The sequence below is a fragment of the Equus przewalskii genome, chromosome 1 (genome assembly GCF_037783145.1).
Source record: "Equus przewalskii isolate Varuska chromosome 1, EquPr2, whole genome shotgun sequence".
NCBI lineage: Eukaryota > Metazoa > Chordata > Mammalia > Perissodactyla > Equidae > Equus > Equus przewalskii.
In genome coordinates this window covers 119,739,726-119,758,814 of record NC_091831.1, presented here as the reverse complement: position 1 = coordinate 119,758,814, position 19,089 = coordinate 119,739,726, and the positions used below count along the sequence as shown (strand labels likewise).

General features: G+C 55.3%; 2 protein-coding genes across 17 annotated transcripts in view; one reads left to right on the top strand and one right to left on the bottom strand.

Moving 5' to 3' along the window:
* STRA6 (signaling receptor and transporter of retinol STRA6) overlaps window positions 1-9,971 on the bottom strand; it is a 31,966-nt gene extending 21,995 nt beyond the window's left edge. Inside the window, exons 1-3 of one of the 16 annotated variants that reach the window (XM_070621428.1) lie at window positions 3,842-3,917; window positions 2,982-3,226; window positions 533-660 (exon numbers count right to left, since the gene is read on the bottom strand). Coding sequence is in view for 13 of the 16 variants with exons in the window: in XM_070621415.1 (XP_070477516.1) it covers window positions 533-660; window positions 1,462-1,578 (245 nt within the window). In the remaining 3 variants the exon portion in view is untranslated. Of the gene's footprint in view, window positions 1-532; window positions 661-776; window positions 1,105-1,415; window positions 1,596-2,981; window positions 3,227-3,841; window positions 3,918-6,658; window positions 6,946-9,766 lie in introns of those variants that run through there. The other 15 variants (XR_011540454.1, XM_070621384.1, XM_070621365.1 and 12 more) reach the window with 15 other exon arrangements.
* Window positions 9,972-14,081: 4,110 nt separating this feature from the next.
* Window positions 14,082-19,089, top strand: part of CCDC33 (coiled-coil domain containing 33) — a 105,988-nt gene continuing 100,980 nt past the window's right edge. The window contains exons 1-2 of the mRNA XM_070575236.1: window positions 14,082-14,454; window positions 15,308-15,643. Of these exons, the coding sequence (XP_070431337.1) occupies window positions 14,139-14,454; window positions 15,308-15,643 (652 nt within the window). The 5' untranslated portion in view covers window positions 14,082-14,138. The remainder of the gene's footprint in view (window positions 14,455-15,307; window positions 15,644-19,089) is intronic.

The following is a 19,089-nucleotide window of genomic DNA, read 5'->3' as shown; positions in this document are numbered from 1 at the left end:
TCTTTCAGTGACTCCTCCATCAGGCTTTCTGCCACAGTTCTCTGCCGCCCCCCGCCCCCAGCATGACCAGAGAACCTGACACTTGCTAACTCAGTACTCTAGATGGTTACCACAGAGACCAGCAACCCCTCAAAGGCAGGTTCGACTCCCTCAACCTCCCACCCAGCACTCTCCATGCTGGCTGCAGGCCAGAATCACCCAGGGAGTCACCCTGGACTAGCTGGATCTGAATTTGCAAGGATGGGGCCCAGGAATCCATATTTCAAATACACCACACAGGTTCTTTTTAGGTGACTGGCCTGGCCCAGGCTCCCCACCCCAAGTATCTTAATACTAGGCAAGGGCTACTGTTCTCAACAAACTGATGAGGAGACTGAAGCCCAGAGAGGCTGTGACTTGCTAAGGGTTACACAGCAAATGAGTGGCAGAGTCCATCTTAATAGCCACTGCCCAGGGTGTCTTCCCTGTTCCCCTGTCTGTAATCTCTGCCACATCCCACTCTGCCGGCCCAGAGCCAGGGGTTCCAACTTACCCTTCTGGCTGGAGCTCCTGGCCACCCTCGGGCTCATCAATGTACCAGCTGCCGTAGGAGTAGTCATCTGCAGCCTGGGAGGACGTCTGGTTCCCTGTTGCCTGGGATGACATTCTCTGGCCCGTCTCCTATGACCCCCAGACAAGAGGAAAAAAGCCACTACAGATGTGAAAAGAGGCTTAGGGGGAAAAAAAAGAAAGAAAACCAAAACAAAGGAACGTTTCTCTTTAATCCTAAACGTTACTTTCTTGCTTTTCACTCTGGGAAAAACCCGCCTGGGAGTGAGGGCCTGGGCGGATGGCACAGGAGGAGGGGAAGGGCTTCTCCTGTCCCCTCCCGTCCCTTCCCGCCCAGTCTCGCCCAGTTCTGCAGGAGGTAGCGATCCCCCTGGAGGAGAGGGCCCCTCAGGGCCCGTGGGCGCTGCCGGAGCACCTGTCCCTCTGACGGGCCACTGGAAGGGCTTTGCTCAAAGGACCACTTTCAAAGAAGGCTTGTCCAATCTGAGCTGCGCACAGAGATCCCCCTTCCTTCCCCCTCCCCAAACCCACCCAAACAGACCCACAGACACACACTGGAGGAAGGGCTGGAGGAAAGAGCTGCAGAGATGAAACGGGGGGCGGGCTCAGCATACTGCCGGACCCTCCCAGCCCGACTCCCAGCCCCTCCCGCTGCTCTCGGGGGCTCAGCCCAATTTCCCTCTTTGTTTGGGCTCCCTGGAGACCACCCCCCAGCCTCAGCCTACCCGTCGCTGGCCGCTTTGGGCCTCAGTGATGGGAACACACCGTGGTCCTGACAAAGCCCCCTCCTGGAGGGGGCCCCAGCTCCACAGGCGGCCTAAACCTGGGGGAATGTAGCCAGAAGGGTCGGCACTGCCCGCACGTACCTGCCTTCAGTACCTGCCCTCAGTACCTGCCCCAAAGCTCCCACACCTTCGCCCACCACAGCTGCAGGGCCTGCAGGTGTCTGCCTTCCACAACCCAAGAAGGCTGCCGGCGGCGTTGGAGGCAGGGGAGGGAGCCTGACCGTTCCTTCTCCTGGGTTTCCATGAAAGAGGCAACATGTGGCTCACTGGTAAAACCTTTTTGTTTCTCCCACTCGATTTCATAAGGAGATAACTCACCCCCACAGGGCGGAAATTAGTCCTTTAAACACGAACCAGACCCACATTCAGCAAGAAGAACCCCGCCTGCCTCCTGTTCCTCCCGGGGTGCGGGGGTGAGGGTGAGGAAGGCAGGGCTGGGCAGGGGCTGGGGGTTCCTCGCCATCTCCCCTGGCTGGCTCCCCTCCCCTCTTGGCCCCAGCCCTGGGGGGCGGGGGGGGCGGGGGGGGGGAGGGACAAGATGCAGACAAAGGCAGAGAGCAGTTCTCAGGCCCCTAGTCCTGAGTAGGGGTCAGGCCCCCCTGGACTTTTGAGGGTCCCTGTCCTTCCAATACCCTCCAAGGGGCCTGGGCCTTGGCCCTACCTAGCTAAGGCATTTGTTCAAGAAGGCTTTTTTTATAAGATATTCATCCACTTATTTTTTTAACATAAATTCATTGAATGCCTAAGTGCCAGCACTGTCTGGGCCCTGGGACGTGAGAGTTTATAGTTAGGGGAGACACAGGCAAGCAACTCAATACCTTCAACTCCAAGGGTTACAAAGGGAAGGCACAGAGGGCCCTGATGCACACCATGGGCAATGGAATTGGATCAGAGAGGAATGGGGAATTCTTGAAGAGGGAAACCTCTCAGGGGGGACCTGAGGGCAGGGAAAAGTTGGCTGAGCAGAAAGCTGGGGGTTGAGGGTGGGAGTGGGGGTGGGGGAAGCATGTGCCCGATAGAGGGAAGAGCATGGGTGAGGCTCTGAGGGGACAGGGTTTGAAATCCTAAAGGCTCCCCATCCAAATTCTGAGGCCAAACCCACGAGGCCTTCCAGGGTGAGGGCCTGGTACTCTGCTGGCTTCAGTTCCTTGCCTTCCTTCCCAAACAGCCCCTCTTCCAGAAAGAGGGCTCTGACCCCCCCTCCCTTACCCACAGAGATGTCAGCGTCTGCTGACTCAGAGCTGAAGCTGAACTTTATTCGATGCGATGTAAGAGTCCACACTGCCCGTCTGATCCCAGGGATTGGGGTGAATCCTGCCTCCGGGGCCTGGCTGTGAGCTCCTAAGAACAGAGTTCTGCCTCTTTCCTCCTCCTCCCTCCTTCCCCGGATGCTCAGTCCTGGCGCTGGGGTCACAGGGCCTTTATAAAGTGGGTATGGCAAAGCCATTGCTCGTTCTGGTGACCACCGCTCCTGTAGGGGCCTGTCCCATGCAGGCTACTGTTGTGTCTGGGATTTCCCCAGAGGGGCTTTCCAGAGCCCTCCACTCCAACACCAGAGCCCAGCATTCCCTTCACTGCTCAAGGGTCTGGGACTCATGGCTTAGGGAGCAACCAACTCTACCTCATTTTAAATCCCCCTCGTGATACCTTCAACAATTGGAGTCCAGTCTGTGACGGGGAGCTCTCTCCCTTCACGTCCGCCCATGAACATCTGTGCCTGTCAGAAACTGCTTCCTTCCCCAGAGGGAGCCTGAATCTGCCTCCTCAGCCTGGTTTGTTCCTTCATTCATTCAACAGTGTTGAAAGCATGCTGATTCTGTGCCAGGCAGGGTTCTACGTGGTGTGCTGAGAACACAGCAGCGGGCACAATAAAGTTCTGCACCTCAGGGAATCTAACACGCAGAGGGGCGGAGGGACAAAATACGTGTCATGAGTGCTGACAGGGACAACATAGTAGGGTGAGAGAAGAGACGTCAGTGGGGAGCTGGCTGTGTGAGACTGGATGGTCAGGAAAGGCCCCGGAGGAGGTGCTCTCTGAGCAGACCCTGAAGCAGGGAAAGGGGGCACCCAACCAGGCCCTGAGGAAAGATATTCGGGCTGCCCACAGGGGCCCCCTCAGCCTCAGCATCTGCAGCCAAGGCGGCAGGGAGCCAAGTCCGGGCGCAGGCCCTCCCCACAGGACTCCTCCTTGAACCACGCATTGCTCTGCCCCCAAAGGAACTTCCAGCGGACCCTGTGCCTCCCTCAGGGTTAGCCCAGTACCCGTGGCATCACCTCCCCCACCACAGGCCCAGGATGCAGAGGCTACCTTCAGGGAGGCCCTTAGCAGAGGTAAGGAAATGGCGAGCTTTGTGGCTCTCCCCGGGCATGGGCACAGTGGACAGAGGGCACTTGTGTCCAGTACCTTGATCAGGGCTGGGCTGGGAACAGGAAGGAGGGGATCCAGAAGGAAAGAGCAGAGTTTCTATATGGCAGTGGGAAATGCCCTGGTTGTGGGGGCAGCCTACCTGGGTTTAAGCTCTGGGGCTGGCTGTGTGACCTTGAGTGATTCCCTTGGCCTCTCTGGGTCTCAGCCCCACCTCTGTCCCAGAAGGAGTAGGTCACCCAGCCTGGAGATATTTGACTGTGGGCTCTTCTCTCCCCAAGGCCCCCACTCCCTGCCCTCAATGACTTCATGGCCCAAGAATGTGGAGCCAGCACATGAGGCACTGGTTGTAGCAAGAAGGTCAAAGCCACAGGGAGTGGCTGTGACTGCCCAGTCGTCCCTCTTTGTCTTCCAGCCACCCTCCTGGCCCCCAGCGCCCCCATCCACTCTTGAGGGGGCAGGGAGGCAGGCTGGGTGGAAGATCCATGGATACTGGGTGGCCGTGTGGCTCAGGCTAGGAGAAGGGAGCTACTTCTTGAGCCCAAATTACCTCCTCAGCTTGGAGCCAGAATAGCTTGGAGCTCGTATCTGCAAAATTAGCTCTGAGACATTAGGGAGGATGCCACCTGGCCAGACTGCAAGCTGGCCGGGAAAAGTACTGAGAAGAGAAAGGCGGGAATGACCTGCTCCTGAAGAACTTCTCCCAAGTCCTGGCAGCAGAGTTCAGGGCCTACCGCCTGCAGCGGGCTTTACAGGGGCCTCTACCCACAAGAGGTGGAGACTGGCACCTGCCATCAGGAGAGGAGAGGCTGGAGAGTGGAGGTGCTTAGGAGACAGACTGTAGAAGCTTCCAGAAGAGAGGAGGGAGGAGGGGGAATAAGGAGATGGCTGAGGCAGTCTTGGAGGGGGGTTCCTGGAGGGGGCCTGGAGCAGGGCCCTGAGGTCAGACAGAGTCAGCAGTGGTGGCAGGAATGAGCTCTAAGTGTCTTAGGAGAGCTGAGAAGGAGAGTCTGAGAGGCAAGGAGAGCGCAGGGCAGGGGGCAGGGCTGCCTAGCTGCGGCCTATGGGAGCCCATGGGGGCACATCCTGACAAGGCTGATGCCAAGATCTAAGGAGGAGCCCAGGTAGCAGGGCGTCCCACTGGGCACAGATTTGGGGGTGGCTAAGCCCTGCTCGCTGTGGGAGGGGTCACAGAAGCCCCTGGGCTGTCAGCAGACAAAGGCCGTCAGCCAGCTGGGCCAGCATCGAGCTGCCCTGCCTGCCCCTCTGGCTGGAGCTGGCCCCAAAGGCCTTGGGACAGGGCTTCCTTCCTCCTCATGTTTTTGTTCGAGTTGATTAAATCTGAGGAATTTGTGCGTCCAGGAACAGAGGCCCGCGTGTGTGCCTTCAGCAGCCCGTGGTTATCAAATCCTCAAAGGGCAAAGTGCTCAGCGCAAAAGGAGCTGACAGTGGGTAGGAAGGAACGGGGAAGGCCAGCAGCCCCAGAACCTCAGGAACACCCTTCCCCAGGACTCCCAGCTCCTCCAGAACCTCAGCAATATGCCCAGAATGTTTGTAACATCACCAGAAACTCCAGAACCTGAGTATCACCTCCCATGAACCCCCAGAACTCCAGTGACATGCCAGAACCTCTAAAACACCTCAGAACCTTGGTCACCTTCCAAGAACCCTCCAACTCTGGCAGATCAAGCACAGGTTGGGACAAGATGGTCAAAACCATGCTCAGCCGCTGCAGAAGGCCCAGAGACCCCCACTGCTTACCGCCCCCCCCCCCAGCCCTGGGCTGGCAGAACCCCGAGAGGTCTACAACACCCAACTTCAGAGTCGCAGCAGCCCGGATCCCCAGCAGCACAGCAGAGAGTGCCCAAGGTGTGCCCCAGCCCAGAAGAGTGGAGCCAGCCCATGTGCCTGCCGGTGGAGCCCATGGATAGGCAGCCAAGGCAGGTTCAACCCCATGCAGGCCCCTGAGCTCTGGGGCGGCCCTTGTCTCCAGTGCACCCATGCACACACATATTGAATGGCCCCCAGCACACACACGTGCCTAAATCTGGCCACAGACTGAGCTTGACCCCATGCAGTAGCTGGAAAGCAGTGTTGTTGGCTGCTAAGCTCATGAGAGGGAAATGTGGATGGCTCTCTACCTCCTACCTCCCTGGCCATGTGGGAGCATCAGAAGCATCACCTGACATCCCCTTCCTGGAATTCTCCTGTCTCTCCACCAACAGTGTCATCATAGCACAAGGGATTCAGGCCAGACTGCTCTGGCATGAATGGGGACAGTGGTGAGGAGTCAGAGGAGGGTAGCTGGCTGTTCCAGGGGAGCAGCGTGGTCTTCTCCTCCCAGAGAGCTAGGCTAGAACTGAGGGAAGATGGGGAAGAAGATTTCAGCTCAGGACAAAGGTAGCTTTCTTACTCTCACAGAGTAGTGATTCCCCCCATCAGAGGAGGCAATCAAGAAGAGGCTGGTAACATCAAGATGCTACAGAGTGTTTCCTGCCTTCAGAGGAGGACTGACCAAAAGGCCATGAAGATTCCCCCAGTTATGAGAGCCCTGGATTCTCCCTTCCCCGCACGTCCTCCCTGGGGTGGTGGCACCATGGTCTGGCCTTTGAGATGCAGGCTTCCTACTGCCCTCCTTCAGTGAGGATGCTGACTGCTGGGCAGATCCCCTAAGTTCTCTCTCCTTGTTCCCTGCCGAACATAAGACATGGCTCTCCATCAATCTCTTGCCCACAAGCAGACCCTACTCAGACACGACTCTTCTGATGTCTCCCTGCCTTTTGGAGTTCACACTAGCTCCCCAGTGTCCCCCAAGTACAGCCATCTCTAGGTCTGCAAGCTCATCCCTCAGAGTTATGCGGCCCTACTGTTCCTGCCCCCTTTCTGCCTCCAAGCCTTTGTTCATGCTCTGTCCCTGCCGGGTGCCTTCTCCCTGCTCCCCAACCTGTTCCATTCCTACCTGGCCCGCAAGGCTGGGCTCCAGCCTCACCTCCACCAGGCGTTCTTGACCTCTCTCTCTGTATCTCTTCCTTCTCCTTATCGATCACCCTGGGGAGTCCTGTCCCTCCAGGAAGGCAGAATGTTCCCCAGCAGCTGGGGAGTCCTCTGAGCGCCAGCACCAGCTTGCCTGGGACCCTGGAGGGACAGCTGGCTGTGCAGTCTCAGTAGTTGGCCCCAGCAGAGTCCCCAGCACCTGCTTTAAAAGGTGTTTGATCTCCTCCCGGAAAGGCAGCTCTCCTTCCCTCCAGCTCTGGCCCTGCCCCTCCTCCTGAACCCCCTCCCTGGCCTCCCGCCTCCCCAGGCCTCCTGCCTGTGATTCCAGGATCAGAGAAGCCCACCCCACCCCCACCTCTGCAGCTCAGGCCAGAGCAGGGCTGGGGCCCCACACAGCACACAGGGCAGCTTGTCTCCGGAGGAGCCTCTCCACCCAGCAAGCCATTTGCCCGAAACTTGATCTCCTTGGCCCTCGGAGTCACCTCATCGTGGAGAAGACTGTGCAGGGCGTCTGGCTGACTTTCCCCAGCTGTGGCCCCGGATGGGCTCGGGAACCCCCTACCCTCATTTGTCACCATCCATCACTCCCTGGGGGCCATTGCTTGATGGATTGCACCAAGCCGGAGGGGAGCCACCAGCTAAGCTTTTAATAACCCGATCAGCATCCTGCTGTGGCCTAGCTGGGCTGAGGGCCCTGACTGTGGGAAGGGGGGAATTGTCACACTTTCATGGGCCTTTGGGGCTCAAATTTCAGGTATGATCCACTCCAGGTGGAGAGCCAAAAGGCTCTCAGAGAGCTTTCTCTTCACCTCCTCATCGCCTAGCTCTCTACAGAAAAAAGCCTGAGACTCTGGGGCCTGCTGCTCCTCCCCAGCACATTCCTGCAACCCCCAAGGCTGCAGGAACAGTCACCTCTGTTCCCTGTCCCCTGAGCTGAGGTTTGGCTCAGGCTCGCCATGCTCTCCCCTCCGCCTCCTGGAGGAGGTGCCCTGGGTGGGAGTAAAGAAGACTGGGGAAGGAAAAAGGGCTCAGAGGTGCTAAAATGTGGTGCTGCAGGAGGTAGGGATGGGAGGGAAGGGATAAGTGTGGGTACAAGAAGCAGGGTCCTAAATTCCCAGGAGAAGGACACCTGGGGAAGCATCTTCTTCCTCCTCAAAGGAGAAAGGGGGTACAGTTAAGAAAAGGGTAGGGTAGCCCAAGGAGCACAGGCTTTAGGATGGGAGATTAGCTTCCAATGATGGTGAAGAGCCTGGAACAGACGGCACAGCAGAGAGGATGGTCCCAGGGCTGTGCCTGCTCTGTGAGAGAGAGGGAGGGAGGGAGAGAGAACAGCTCAGGCCAAGATGGGAGGGGTCCGCCAGCTCTGACTTAAGCGACATTTCCCCATGGAAAAGAAGGGTTTTTACATAGAAAGGGTTAAACCGACAGCACAAAGAGAGCATTAACCTTTGGCCCATTCTTAGGAATCTATCCTCAAGAAACACTTGCATATATAAGCAGAGAAGATGCCCAAGGCTGTTTGTAATGCAAAAAATTGGCAACAAGCCCAATATCCATTGATAAGCTTTGATAAGTCTATAGGCAAGGCACTAGTTAGCTGTCACAAGGAATGAGGTACCTCCTTATGGACTGGCCTAGCAGAACTCCAAGACAGAGTGCCAAATAACAAATAACATGGATGCAGGTTGCTGAGCAATACATAGATCGCCATCCCATTTAGTGTTCCTTTAAACTGAGGATACATATGTGTGTGTAAATACATAAAAAATGAATCTGGCAGACACACAGCAAACTGTTCATAGAGGTTGCACTCAGGGGAGAAATGAGTTTGGGAAAATGAAGGGGGATTTTTCACTTGTTTGACATGTACATTTAAAAATTATCTAGCTAGGCAGTTATCCACAGTAAGCAAAAGGAAAACATTGTAAGGCTGTGTTGAAGCCTACTGTGAGTGAGCAGCTGTGAAAGCATCACTAAGCCATGTGGAATGGATTCCGTCCCCAGCCTAGTAGTGCACATTCTCCAGCATCCCTTAAAGCTGGATGCAGCCCTGAGACTAAGGATTGGCCAATGAGATGGAAAAAGAAGTGCTGAGTATAACTTCCAAAGAGAGGTGTTCTTTAAAACAGAGGTGTTTTCTTTCCTCCTGTCCTCCTTCTAGTCAGCTGAAATGCAGTTCTCAATGATGGCTGGATCTCAAGCGGCTTTCTTGGACTATGAGGAGGAGGTCATGAGTTAATGAAGATAGAGCAGTAAGTTAGTTGCAAAGACAGAGACTGAACTAAGGCCAGATCTTAGGGCTTGAGGAGACCTCAGAGACCCCTGTTCTACCCATATCACCGTCATATCCAGAGGAAACCAAGGCCCAGAGAGGCCACATGGTGTGCCAGGGGCAGTGACTGAGCTAGGAGAAGTTTTGCCAGAGATTCCCACCACCACTTCATTCGCATGCACACGTAGAGCTCATGGCTCTTTCACCAGAAACCACCCTTCCCAGAGCTTGGACGCTGCTCCATTCTGTGGCTGGGGGACCCCCTCTGGGGCCCAGGCCTGGGGGTGGGGAAAAGGCCCCCAGAGTTGGTTAAGTGGCAGGCCTGGGACACAGCCCTCAGCATTAGGTCTGATAAGACAGTAGAACTCTGCCCACCGGTGCCCACTGGTGGGTCTGTCTGTCAGTATCTGCAATTTGGCTTCTTTCTCTCTCTGTATCTCTCTGCCCTTCTGTCTGCCTGTCTGTCCCAGTCCATCATTCTCTCTTTCCATCCTTATTGTTGTCTCCCTCTATGCCACACTCTCTCTGTCTGACTCACTCTGCCTGTCTCCTATCTTTCTGTCTCTCCTTCTAATTCTCTGTGTCTGCCTCATTCTTTCTCTGTTGATTTGTGTCTCTCCCTATACTCAGTCTTTGCCTTTCTGTTTCTCTCTCCTGCTCTTTGTTCTGTTTCTGTCTCTGAGCCTGACTGTGAAGTTTGTCTCTCCTCCTAAAGGTTTTAGGTGGTACCTTTTCTTGGGCTGTGTTGTGTGCTGACTTGGTGCTGCCCCTGCCAGCTCCTGCCCCTTCTCTCCCCCTTACCTTCCCTGTCTGTCTCTGGCGCTGTAGGAGGACTGGCACTGCTCTGAGAACCCCCACAGTCTGTAGGGTCTTGAGTCCTTAGAGCCAGCGGAACAGCTGGGCAACTGGCACCTGGGCACACAGAAGACAAAGGTCAGTGCTGCCGATGCTGCCCAAGAGTCTGGCTCCTTCTCCTTCCTGCCACCCCAGGAACTTTATCCCTTCTGAGGGAGGCTGGCAGGGCGAGCTCAGGGATCACGCGGGCAGCCCCAGCTCCTGCTTGACTGAAGGCCAGAGCTAGAGGGCTTTGGGCATGACCCGAGACTCTCTTGACAGTGCTCCTGATGGGGCCGGAGGCATGGGGACTAGATCAGAGTCACCACTCAGAGAGGAGAGCTTCAAGGGAGCCAGGCCCTGGCCCTAAGCACCACAGTCAGTGGAGGGAAGAGACCAGGCTTCTCAGTTTGCTTTTACCACTTACCAGCTGAGTGACCACGAATGAGGCCCTTCCCTGCTCTGGGCCTCAGTTTCCCCATCTGTGCAATGGAGAGAGGCTGGCTGCTGGGCTTCACGTTGCCTGTCTGAGTCTGCGATTCTATCACCCCGTGAGCCTCTAGTACTGTGGACTTGAAGCGGGTGGGGTGCGGGCCTGGGACGCTTCCACTGTGGGGAGGAGGCTGCTGGAGGGGGCTGGGTACGGAAGTCTCATATGGAGCCGTGATGATCATGTGATCACACTGGCCTGGGAATCAGGAGGCCTGATGTCCAGGTCCACCCCTTCACCCACCCACCAGATCTCTCTCACCTCTGTTTCCCTGTCTGTAGGAGGGGATAATAGTCCCAGCCCCCAGGCCCTTGGGAGGATCCAGGAAACTCATAGATGTCCCTGCGGGGAGCATTCAGCTCTGCGCACAGGGAGTGGGGTGAGGTGAGAAGGAGTTGGAGATGGGTCTTTGAGGATGGAGGTCTGAGGGCCCCCAGGAGCCGTGAGGGGTGTCAGCGGGGGAGGCTGAAGGAAGCCATTGTGGGAAGCAGGAAGGGCCCTCTGGGGTGGGCTAATTACAGGCCCAGTCTCTTCCAGACAAAGCAGTGGCCTCTGAGTGGTGATTCTTCCAGGGAAGAAAGAAGACTCGAGGGCCCCATTAAGGCCTTTCATGCTGGGACTGCCGAGGTCTGTTGCCTCCTCTCCTCACCCCACACCCCACCCCTTCTTGACTCCTGTGGGAGCTAGGCCTCTGCCTGGAGTTTAATCCTTGAAAACCACAGGAGGCTGAATCAGGGAGGCAGCTGGGAGTGGAGCAAATCCTAGGAAGGGAGTAGGGATCCGGTTCTGCTCTGCTATTCTGGGCTCAGTTTCTCCAGCTGTAGAATGGGAGTACTATCCAGTCCTGACCTGCTAAAATTCACTGAGGTCCCCAGACTTTCTCTGTGGAACTGAGATCAGACCCAAAGAAGCCTGAGCATTAGGAACTACTGCCTCCTGCCCTGCCACTTACCCACCATGCTGCTGCCCTCCCTCCTGAGCACCTGCCAGCCCACCAAGGCACCAGGATGCATCTCTGAGTCCAAGTGTGGGTCAACAGCCCAAAAGGGTCTTCACTTCTCACAGATGGAACCCAGATGAAATAGCCAGAAGAACCACTTCTTATTCTTTTCTGCACAAGCAGAAGCTGGGTCAGGTTTGGCCATCAATTCGTTTATCCTTCCATTCATTCATTCACTCATTCATTCATTCTAAAAGGCTTTAATGGTCCCCCAGTCACCTATCCCTTGGCCAGCCCTGTCCTGGGCACACAGAGATGATCTCTGAAGGAATGTTCAGTTGAGTGTGGGCAAATCGTCATTTGAGACGGGAGAGGAAGGTGCAGAGCATGACAGAGGAGGGAGTCACTAACCCTGTTCCAGAGGAAGAGTCTCTTAGCCAGTCTGGAGGATGAGCAAGGTGACATCAGGTGGGACCAGGCAGTTTGAGCAGAGGAAACAGCACCTGCAAAGGCAGAGAGGGAAGACAGGGCAGGCCTGGCCTGGGCAAAAGCGAGCTTTCCCTGGACATCATGCTGAGTGAAATAAGCTAGTCACAAAAGGACAGACGCCGTGTGATTCGACTTACGTGAGGTGCCTCGAGTAGCCATATTCCTAGAGGCAGGAAATAGAATGGTGGTTGCCAGGGGCTGAGGGTAAGGGAAACGGGGAGCTGCTGTTGAATGGGCATAGAGTTTCAGTTTCACAAGATGAAGACTTCTGGAGCTTGGTTGCATGACAATGTAAGTATACTTAACACTATTGAACTGCACACTTAAAAATGGTTAAGATGGTAAACTTTATGTTATGTATATTTTACCACCACTTTTAAAAAAGTAACCATACACACGCACCAAAAAAATGAGGCTTCCCCAGAGACTGAGTGGGGGAGGGGAGGCCAGCAATGGGAGGCCTGGGGGTGTCAGATGTGGAGGGCCCTCAAAACATGCTAAGACCAACACAGTCACCTCAGCTCCTTTGTAGAAAGTTCGAGGGAGGGAAAGAAGGAAGCTGGGGGGAAGAGAGGAGTGTTAGCCTCCACTTTCGGGACAAACCTACTAGGAAGAAGGGTTGCCCGCATGGGGATGTTTGCAGGGGTGTGGGGCCGGGTGCAGTGCACAGAGGCTGGCCCTCGGGCAGGGGAAGTGACTCCCATCTTGTGACATCTCTGGAGGTCACTACAAACATGCAAAGGAAGAGAGCCCCTTCCACGGAATCACTGGATGTCCAAGGCCTTAGACCCAGAAGAGGCAAACCATGGCCCCGGGCCCCAGGCTGGTGGGCCAGGCGTAGCAGTTTAGGCAAAGGTTTCCAGGGAACCTCTGCCACCCACCCTCTTCCCCAAATGGCCAGACTGTGGCCTTTCCCAATATGACTTACAGAATTTCAGACTGCCAGAACTGTGGGAAGACTCATCCACCTGACTCCCACCCATTGTACAGATGGGGCCTCTGACACCCAGAGAGGGAAAGGGAGCTGCAAGTCAGGTGACTAGAACCCTGGTCTTCTAAAGCCTGTTTGCTTCACTTTCTCCACGGGGGACCTGAAGACACTGAATTTTAATTATTCCAGAGGAAGTCTTTGGCTGGGCTGGCCAGTACCATTTTTAGACTGCTTCTCTCTTACTTTATGAAAATGATGCATTCTAGTCAAGATGACTTCAAATGAACTCTTTTCAATGAAATCTATGCTGTCCACAAATGTACTCTTTAGACTCAGAACTGTACTTCTACAGTTTTAGGGTATAAAAGTCCCTAAGAGTATGAATTTCAATCTCTGAGCCAGTCCCAGGACATGTTTAGTAGGAGAAAGCATAGATGGACTTAGACTCTCTAGGTTCAAATCTCAGCTCTGCTTCTTGCTAGCCATGTATTCTGAGATTCTCTCAGCCTCAAATTCTTCACCTGTAAAATGGGGATAATTATATTTACCTCAAGGAGCCATATAGAGTGCCTGGCACCCAGTAGCTGCTCAATGATGAGTATCATAAATGATGATGATGATGATACTGGATAAGAATGAGAATGATGGTGATGGAGGTGATGGTGGTGATGGTGCTGGTGGTGGTGATGGTGATAGTCCTGGTGGTGATGATGGTGGTGGTAGAGATGGTAATGGTGGTGGTGATGGTAGAGATCTTCTTATGAAGAGTGTCCAGAATCTCCCCTCCCCCACTGGATATCAGCAAGACCCAAGATCAGGAAGGATGGGTTCCAGCTTGACAACTCTTTGGTATAAGAAGCTCTGAGCTCTCTGTAAAGTGAAGCTGTGCCTCATATTATGAGTTTTGAATAAGAAGGTAAACTGGTTCCAGAAGCAGGTGCTATGGGCATGCTCCTGAGGAACAGACACTCTTCCCTTGAGATGCACCCCTGCACCCAACTCAAGACCTCCTGGGAAGGAAGAGGCATGTGGTCCTCACCCGTGTACTCCTCACACCAGTTCACCTCATCCCTGACCCTGCTCTAATTTTTTCCATAGAACTTATCTTCTGGCATACATTACAATTTACTTATTTTCTATATTTAGAGCTTATTTTCATTTGTCCCCACCTCCCTCCCCTACTAGAAGATAAGCTTCAGAAAGGCAGGAAATCTTTGGTTCGCTGCTGTATTCCAAAAGCCTAAAATAGTGCCTGGCACACAGTACATGCTCAATAAATATTTGTTGAGTGAACAAAATCCCGCCTAAAAGGGAGGGGTCAATGGCTGCCTTTGTTACCCAGGGCAGACCCAGCTTCCTGGCTTGTTACCTGGGTTCCAAACAAACAGAGAGGGGTGGGTGTGGCCCTGAGCACCCAGCGTGTAGGCTTTCAGACTGGGCCCAGGCTGGGACTGTGGGCCGTGCTCAGCCCGGGGGGTCCGTCCCTGACATGGCCACGGCCTACAGGGGGCCTGAACCCTGGGTCCCTGCAGGCCAGCTGAGCCAGAGGCTAAGGGCCGAGGAGAAGACACTGGACTTGGAGTTTGAGGTCTTGAGTGTGGGGTTTAATGAGGAGGGCAGATACGCCCTGCAGCTGTCAGTTGAGAACCCCCTGCAGGCCAGCTCTGGGGCTGGGGTGCAGCTGCAGGTAAATGATGGGGACCCCTTCCCTGCCTGCTCTGCTGTCACCGATGTCATTGAGCAGCAGGATCCTGGCCAGAGCCTCACCCTCACCAGGAGAAAGTTTGTCTTCACTTTGCCCAAAGGTATGAAGTAAGGGTGGGGTTTGAGGGGAGAGAAGGACCCTCCAATTCCTGCCCCAGCCCCTGTCAGGGACCCCAGGGGGCCTCAGAGAAACCGGGAGGGGCAAGGTCAGCGCTCTAGACTGAATCCCGAAGCTCTGCCAGTGTGACCGTGCGCAAATGCTGGCCCTCTGTGAGCCCCTGCCTCCTTCAGGGTGACATGGCGATGCTGATGCTGGCCACACAGGGTGAGGTGAGGAGGAAGTAAAAGGACAGATGAGGAACGGCTTTATGAATTTACAAGAGCTGAGCACACAGCAGGTGTGGGGACAGTCCCACTGGATGTCACACTGAGCACCATTAGAGCTGGCACCCTGAGTGTCCAGCCCTGAGTACCACTGCACTGTGGGTATGAGGGTGGACAGAGAGGTGGAGACCCCGGCCCCGCCTTCAGGAAGTTTCCAGATCAGGTGGTGAGGCAGGAATCCCAGAGAACAGTTAAGTGATCTGGAAGGAGCAGAAGATCCATGCCTAGACTGTGAAGCCATCCAGGCAGGCTTCCTGAAGGAGGAGGCATATGAGGGAATGGGGAAACCAAGTCCCAGGACTTCAGGTGGCCAGAGATCAGGGATGGGTTGAACTCTTCCCTCTGGGTGGCAGGACCTAGGACCACCTCACAGGCTAAGAGCCCTCCTCTCCCCCTTCAGTAAAGGGAGGTGGCGGGGGCTGGGGCCTGTGGGGCGGTCACCCACCAGGGAAATCTTAGCCAAGCCTGACTTCAACATAAAGGCCAGGCAGCCCATGCCTGTCCTCCTCACCCGCTGGGGGAGGCAGGGAGACCATAGCTTGTCCCTGAGCTCCATTTCTCCCCACCCAGGGTTCTGCAAGAACGATGGGCAGCATGATGCCCAGCTGCGGGTGGAGGCACTGAGGCTGGGCGGGGCCTCAGGAAGCCCGGCCCAGCGGGTGGGCGAGGCCATCTTCCCCATCTACCCACGCCCAGACCACCCACGCATGAACGTCTCCGCGCTGGAGCATGAGGATCTGTACCGCTACTGTGGCAGGCTGGCTCTGCTCCGGGCCAGCGCCGACCCCATGGCCCGCCACTGCGGGGGCCTGGCCTACAGCGTGGCCTTCCACGTGCACTGGGCCCCTCAGCCTCCCTCCTCTAGCTGTTTTCTGGACACCGGCCAGCCAGAACCGACATCACCACGCCCAGAGCCCCAGCTGCCCAGGCTGCAGGTGGGTGACCTGGGTCCCAGCTCAGGTTCTGGCATCCCTGTTCCCCAGTTAGAAGACCCAGCATTTCTGATGAGCCTGGCTGTCCCCATTCCTTCACTGAGCAGAGCGGCAGAATTTCCCAAGGTTGCCTCAGTCAGTTCTGGAGAATGTGCAGCCTGAGGATGGACACACCAAGTCCCACTTTGAAGGGAGAGACAGAGAAGGGAACAAAGGCCGCACAGAGTGGAGACACAACTGGGTAGGGTTTCTTTTGCCCAGTGGGTGAGTGTCCCCTGGGACCCTTCAGCCCCCAAACTCAATCTCACATGTTCTCACCAGGTTTTGAGGGAGGCCCAAACTGACCGTGAGACGGAAATCTCTGTGTCCACCCTCCAGCCCTCTCAGCTCCCACCACAGCCAGGAGGGACTCGGCCCTGAATCTGGGCCCCGGCAGCCTCAGGCCCGCGTGAAGGAATCTAATCCTTGTCCAAGCTGTAGGAGGGTTCCCCATTGTGGCCGTGCTCTGCAACCAGGCAGTGTGTCTGGTGGGCCTCACAGCCGGTACAGGTGGAAACTGGTAGAGCAAGTAGCAGCCCATTTCACAGGTGGAGAAACTGAGGATCATCCCCAAGGATGCTTGATTCCATTTAATGCGTACAATATTTCCTGAGGACCTTAGTGCATGGAATCCAAAGCTATATCAGTCCCTGGGCTCAAGGTGCCACCTGACTTGAAGACAGGCACAACGTGGGCATCATATGGTCCTGTAAGGCATACGCTGGAAGGAGAGCTCTAGTGAGGGAGTGGGCGGGTCTGATTTTGCACCCTAGGAAAGACTTTTCAGAAGAGATGCCATTTGAGATGAATCTTTCATTCCTTCGTTCATTCACTCATTTATCCATCAAACATTTGTTAAATGCTAACTCTGTCAGACTCCATGCTACGTGGGTAAGATTTAGGGATGGCATTCTAGGCTTTGAGGAGGATATTCCAGGAGGAGGGACAAGAATAAGCTGACTGAGGAGAAGGAAAGGGTTGGCTGGCAGCAGCAGGAGCTGAGGTTGAAACCAAAAGTTTGCAGGCAGAAGATACCTGGCTCTCCTGCAGCACCTCTCTCCCAGCAGAGCGCTGGTCTGGGGCTGAAGTGGAGCCCAGGGTGGTGGGCTGAGTCAGCCTAGAAGAGAGCTGATAGGTGAGAGAAAGAGGAGGGAGTCAGGGTACAGTGGCAAAAGCGCTGGGTGGTTATTCAATTCAGGAGGCAATGGGGGACCACCAGAGGGGTTTGTGCAGGAGAAGGACATGATGTGAGCTGTGGTTTAGACAGTGATCTGGCAGCATGTGCCAGGAGAACTAGAAGGATGGACCAGGGACCCAGGGGCCAGCTTCTCTTGCTCAGGTCTCAGCCTGTTATATGGACCACTTTCACCTCTGTTCGTTCATTCATTAGTCAGTCAATCGACAAATACTTTTGACCACTATTGCATGCCCACCTCTGTGCTGGGTGCTGAGGATACAGTGGTGGGTTTGTGAGTGAGACGGATGGTACCTGGGTTCCTACATGACATTCTCTTCCCTCAGAGTGCAAGCTGCCTGACTTCAGGGCCTGGCCCCTGGCCCCTCTGTCCTTCAGTTTGTCACAGGACTAGACACGCAAGAGGCTCAGAGCTCAGGGAGAAGAGGTCGCCTGCTCCCCAGGTCCCAGCATGCCCTGGCCACCCTGAGCCAGGGGCCATGTGGACAGCTCTTTGCAGGCTGCAGCTCTGAATGCATGCAAGGGAGGGGGAGGCTGCTGCAGGGAAGGGGGACCTTGGGACGACTGAGCCATCCTCAGCAGCTCTAATTTCTGTTATTTAACGCCATCATCTCCCTGCCATTCTCCCTCTCAAAGTGTCAGATGTCTGCTTCTACCAAGACAAGAAAATGGCTTTCAAGGGAGAGGAAAATCGCTTCCCCCTGGGGGTCAGCAATCACAACCCTGACTACAGGGCCGGGAAGCTGGTGGGGGAACAGACAATGGAGAGGAGTCCTTCAGAGAATAGAGGACTGTTTCTTTCAGGTCAAGGGAACTCATCCAGTGGCTCAGCCTGAGGAAGCCAGGCACCTTTCTGGTGCTGCGACTTGGGGGTCCAAAGACACAGGTGGAAGAGCAGCAGCAAAACCAGGCTCTCAGTGAGGACTGGGGCCACATGCTATCCTTTGGGCCTGTGGCCAGCTCCCTGGGGAAGTGGATGTGGCCTAGAACCACAGGGACCCTTGAAATCATCCTCCCTCTCCTCCTTGCAGATAGGGAAAATGAGGGAAGGACTTAACCCAGCTCTCTCTGGTTCTCAGCTGAAGAGGAGGTGAAAGGGATCTGAAAGGGGAGTAGGTCTGGGTAGTGAGAAGAAAAGGTAGCAAGCAAGAAGGATGGAGAGGAGAGGAGGGAATTGCATTCTTGGTTGCAGCCCAACTTCAGCCATATTCAGTTCAAGGCCAGGAATGAGTAGACCCAAGGCTGCCTTCCCTGCATTGATCTTGTCTTTTCCAAACTATCCTCAGTCCTGTCTGCATCAGGCATTTCAACCATTGAATCTGTTCAATTTAGAACGTTATTGTAAGCTCACAAGTTGTTCTCCAACTTGTACATCATTTTTAAAAAGCACAACTGATGAGGGTCATGGGATGAGGAGTAGGGTAACAGTGGAGCAGGGGGGCAGGGGGATTAGGAATGCAATGAAGAATGAGTAGTGAGCAGGAGGCAGGGCTTAGAGTGAGTTTCAATGGCTGACTGAATCTGAATCACTTTGCTTTTCAGCCATGCCCCACAGGTCACATAGTCCTAATGGCCTCCCCAGTGCTGGTCCCAGCCTTTCCAGAATCCTGGAGACTCTGCTGGAACAATCAATTCCCCTTGAGCTAACATTATATGAACAGTGAATGCCTTCCCTTCTGCTGTCCTCAAGTTGCCTCCTCTGCGTGTGTGTGTTGGGGAGGGGGATGAAGGACATATGCCCCAGGATGTTTCCAACATGTACAGTCACAGACTCCAGGATAGAGATCACCCTCTTGGCCCCTGACCCATGAGTGGGGGGCTGGGACATGCAGGCAGGGGCTGCAGAGGATGTTTACCAAGCATGGGAGGGAACCAGCTCCAGGCCTCCTTTCCGGGCACAGCTCTGGCAGACTCATCCTGTCCCCTGAAGCTCCCTGCTTCGCCCCTTGGCAGGTTTGAGACCACATGGCTGTGCCACCCCAGGGACCCCAAGGTCCTCCTTTCCCAGGAGAAGAGGGAGTCTATCCGACCAGAATGAGGGTGGCCTGTCCAGTGCAGAGGGGGCAGAGTGGGTCCCGAGGGTGAAGGAGACAGCGAGGTGCAGGCCAAAGCCGGGCTGCTGGGCTGGCTGGGGGGCCCACTCCTCTCTTTTAAAGGTGAATGTGGCCTCCTGGAGGGTTGGGGGG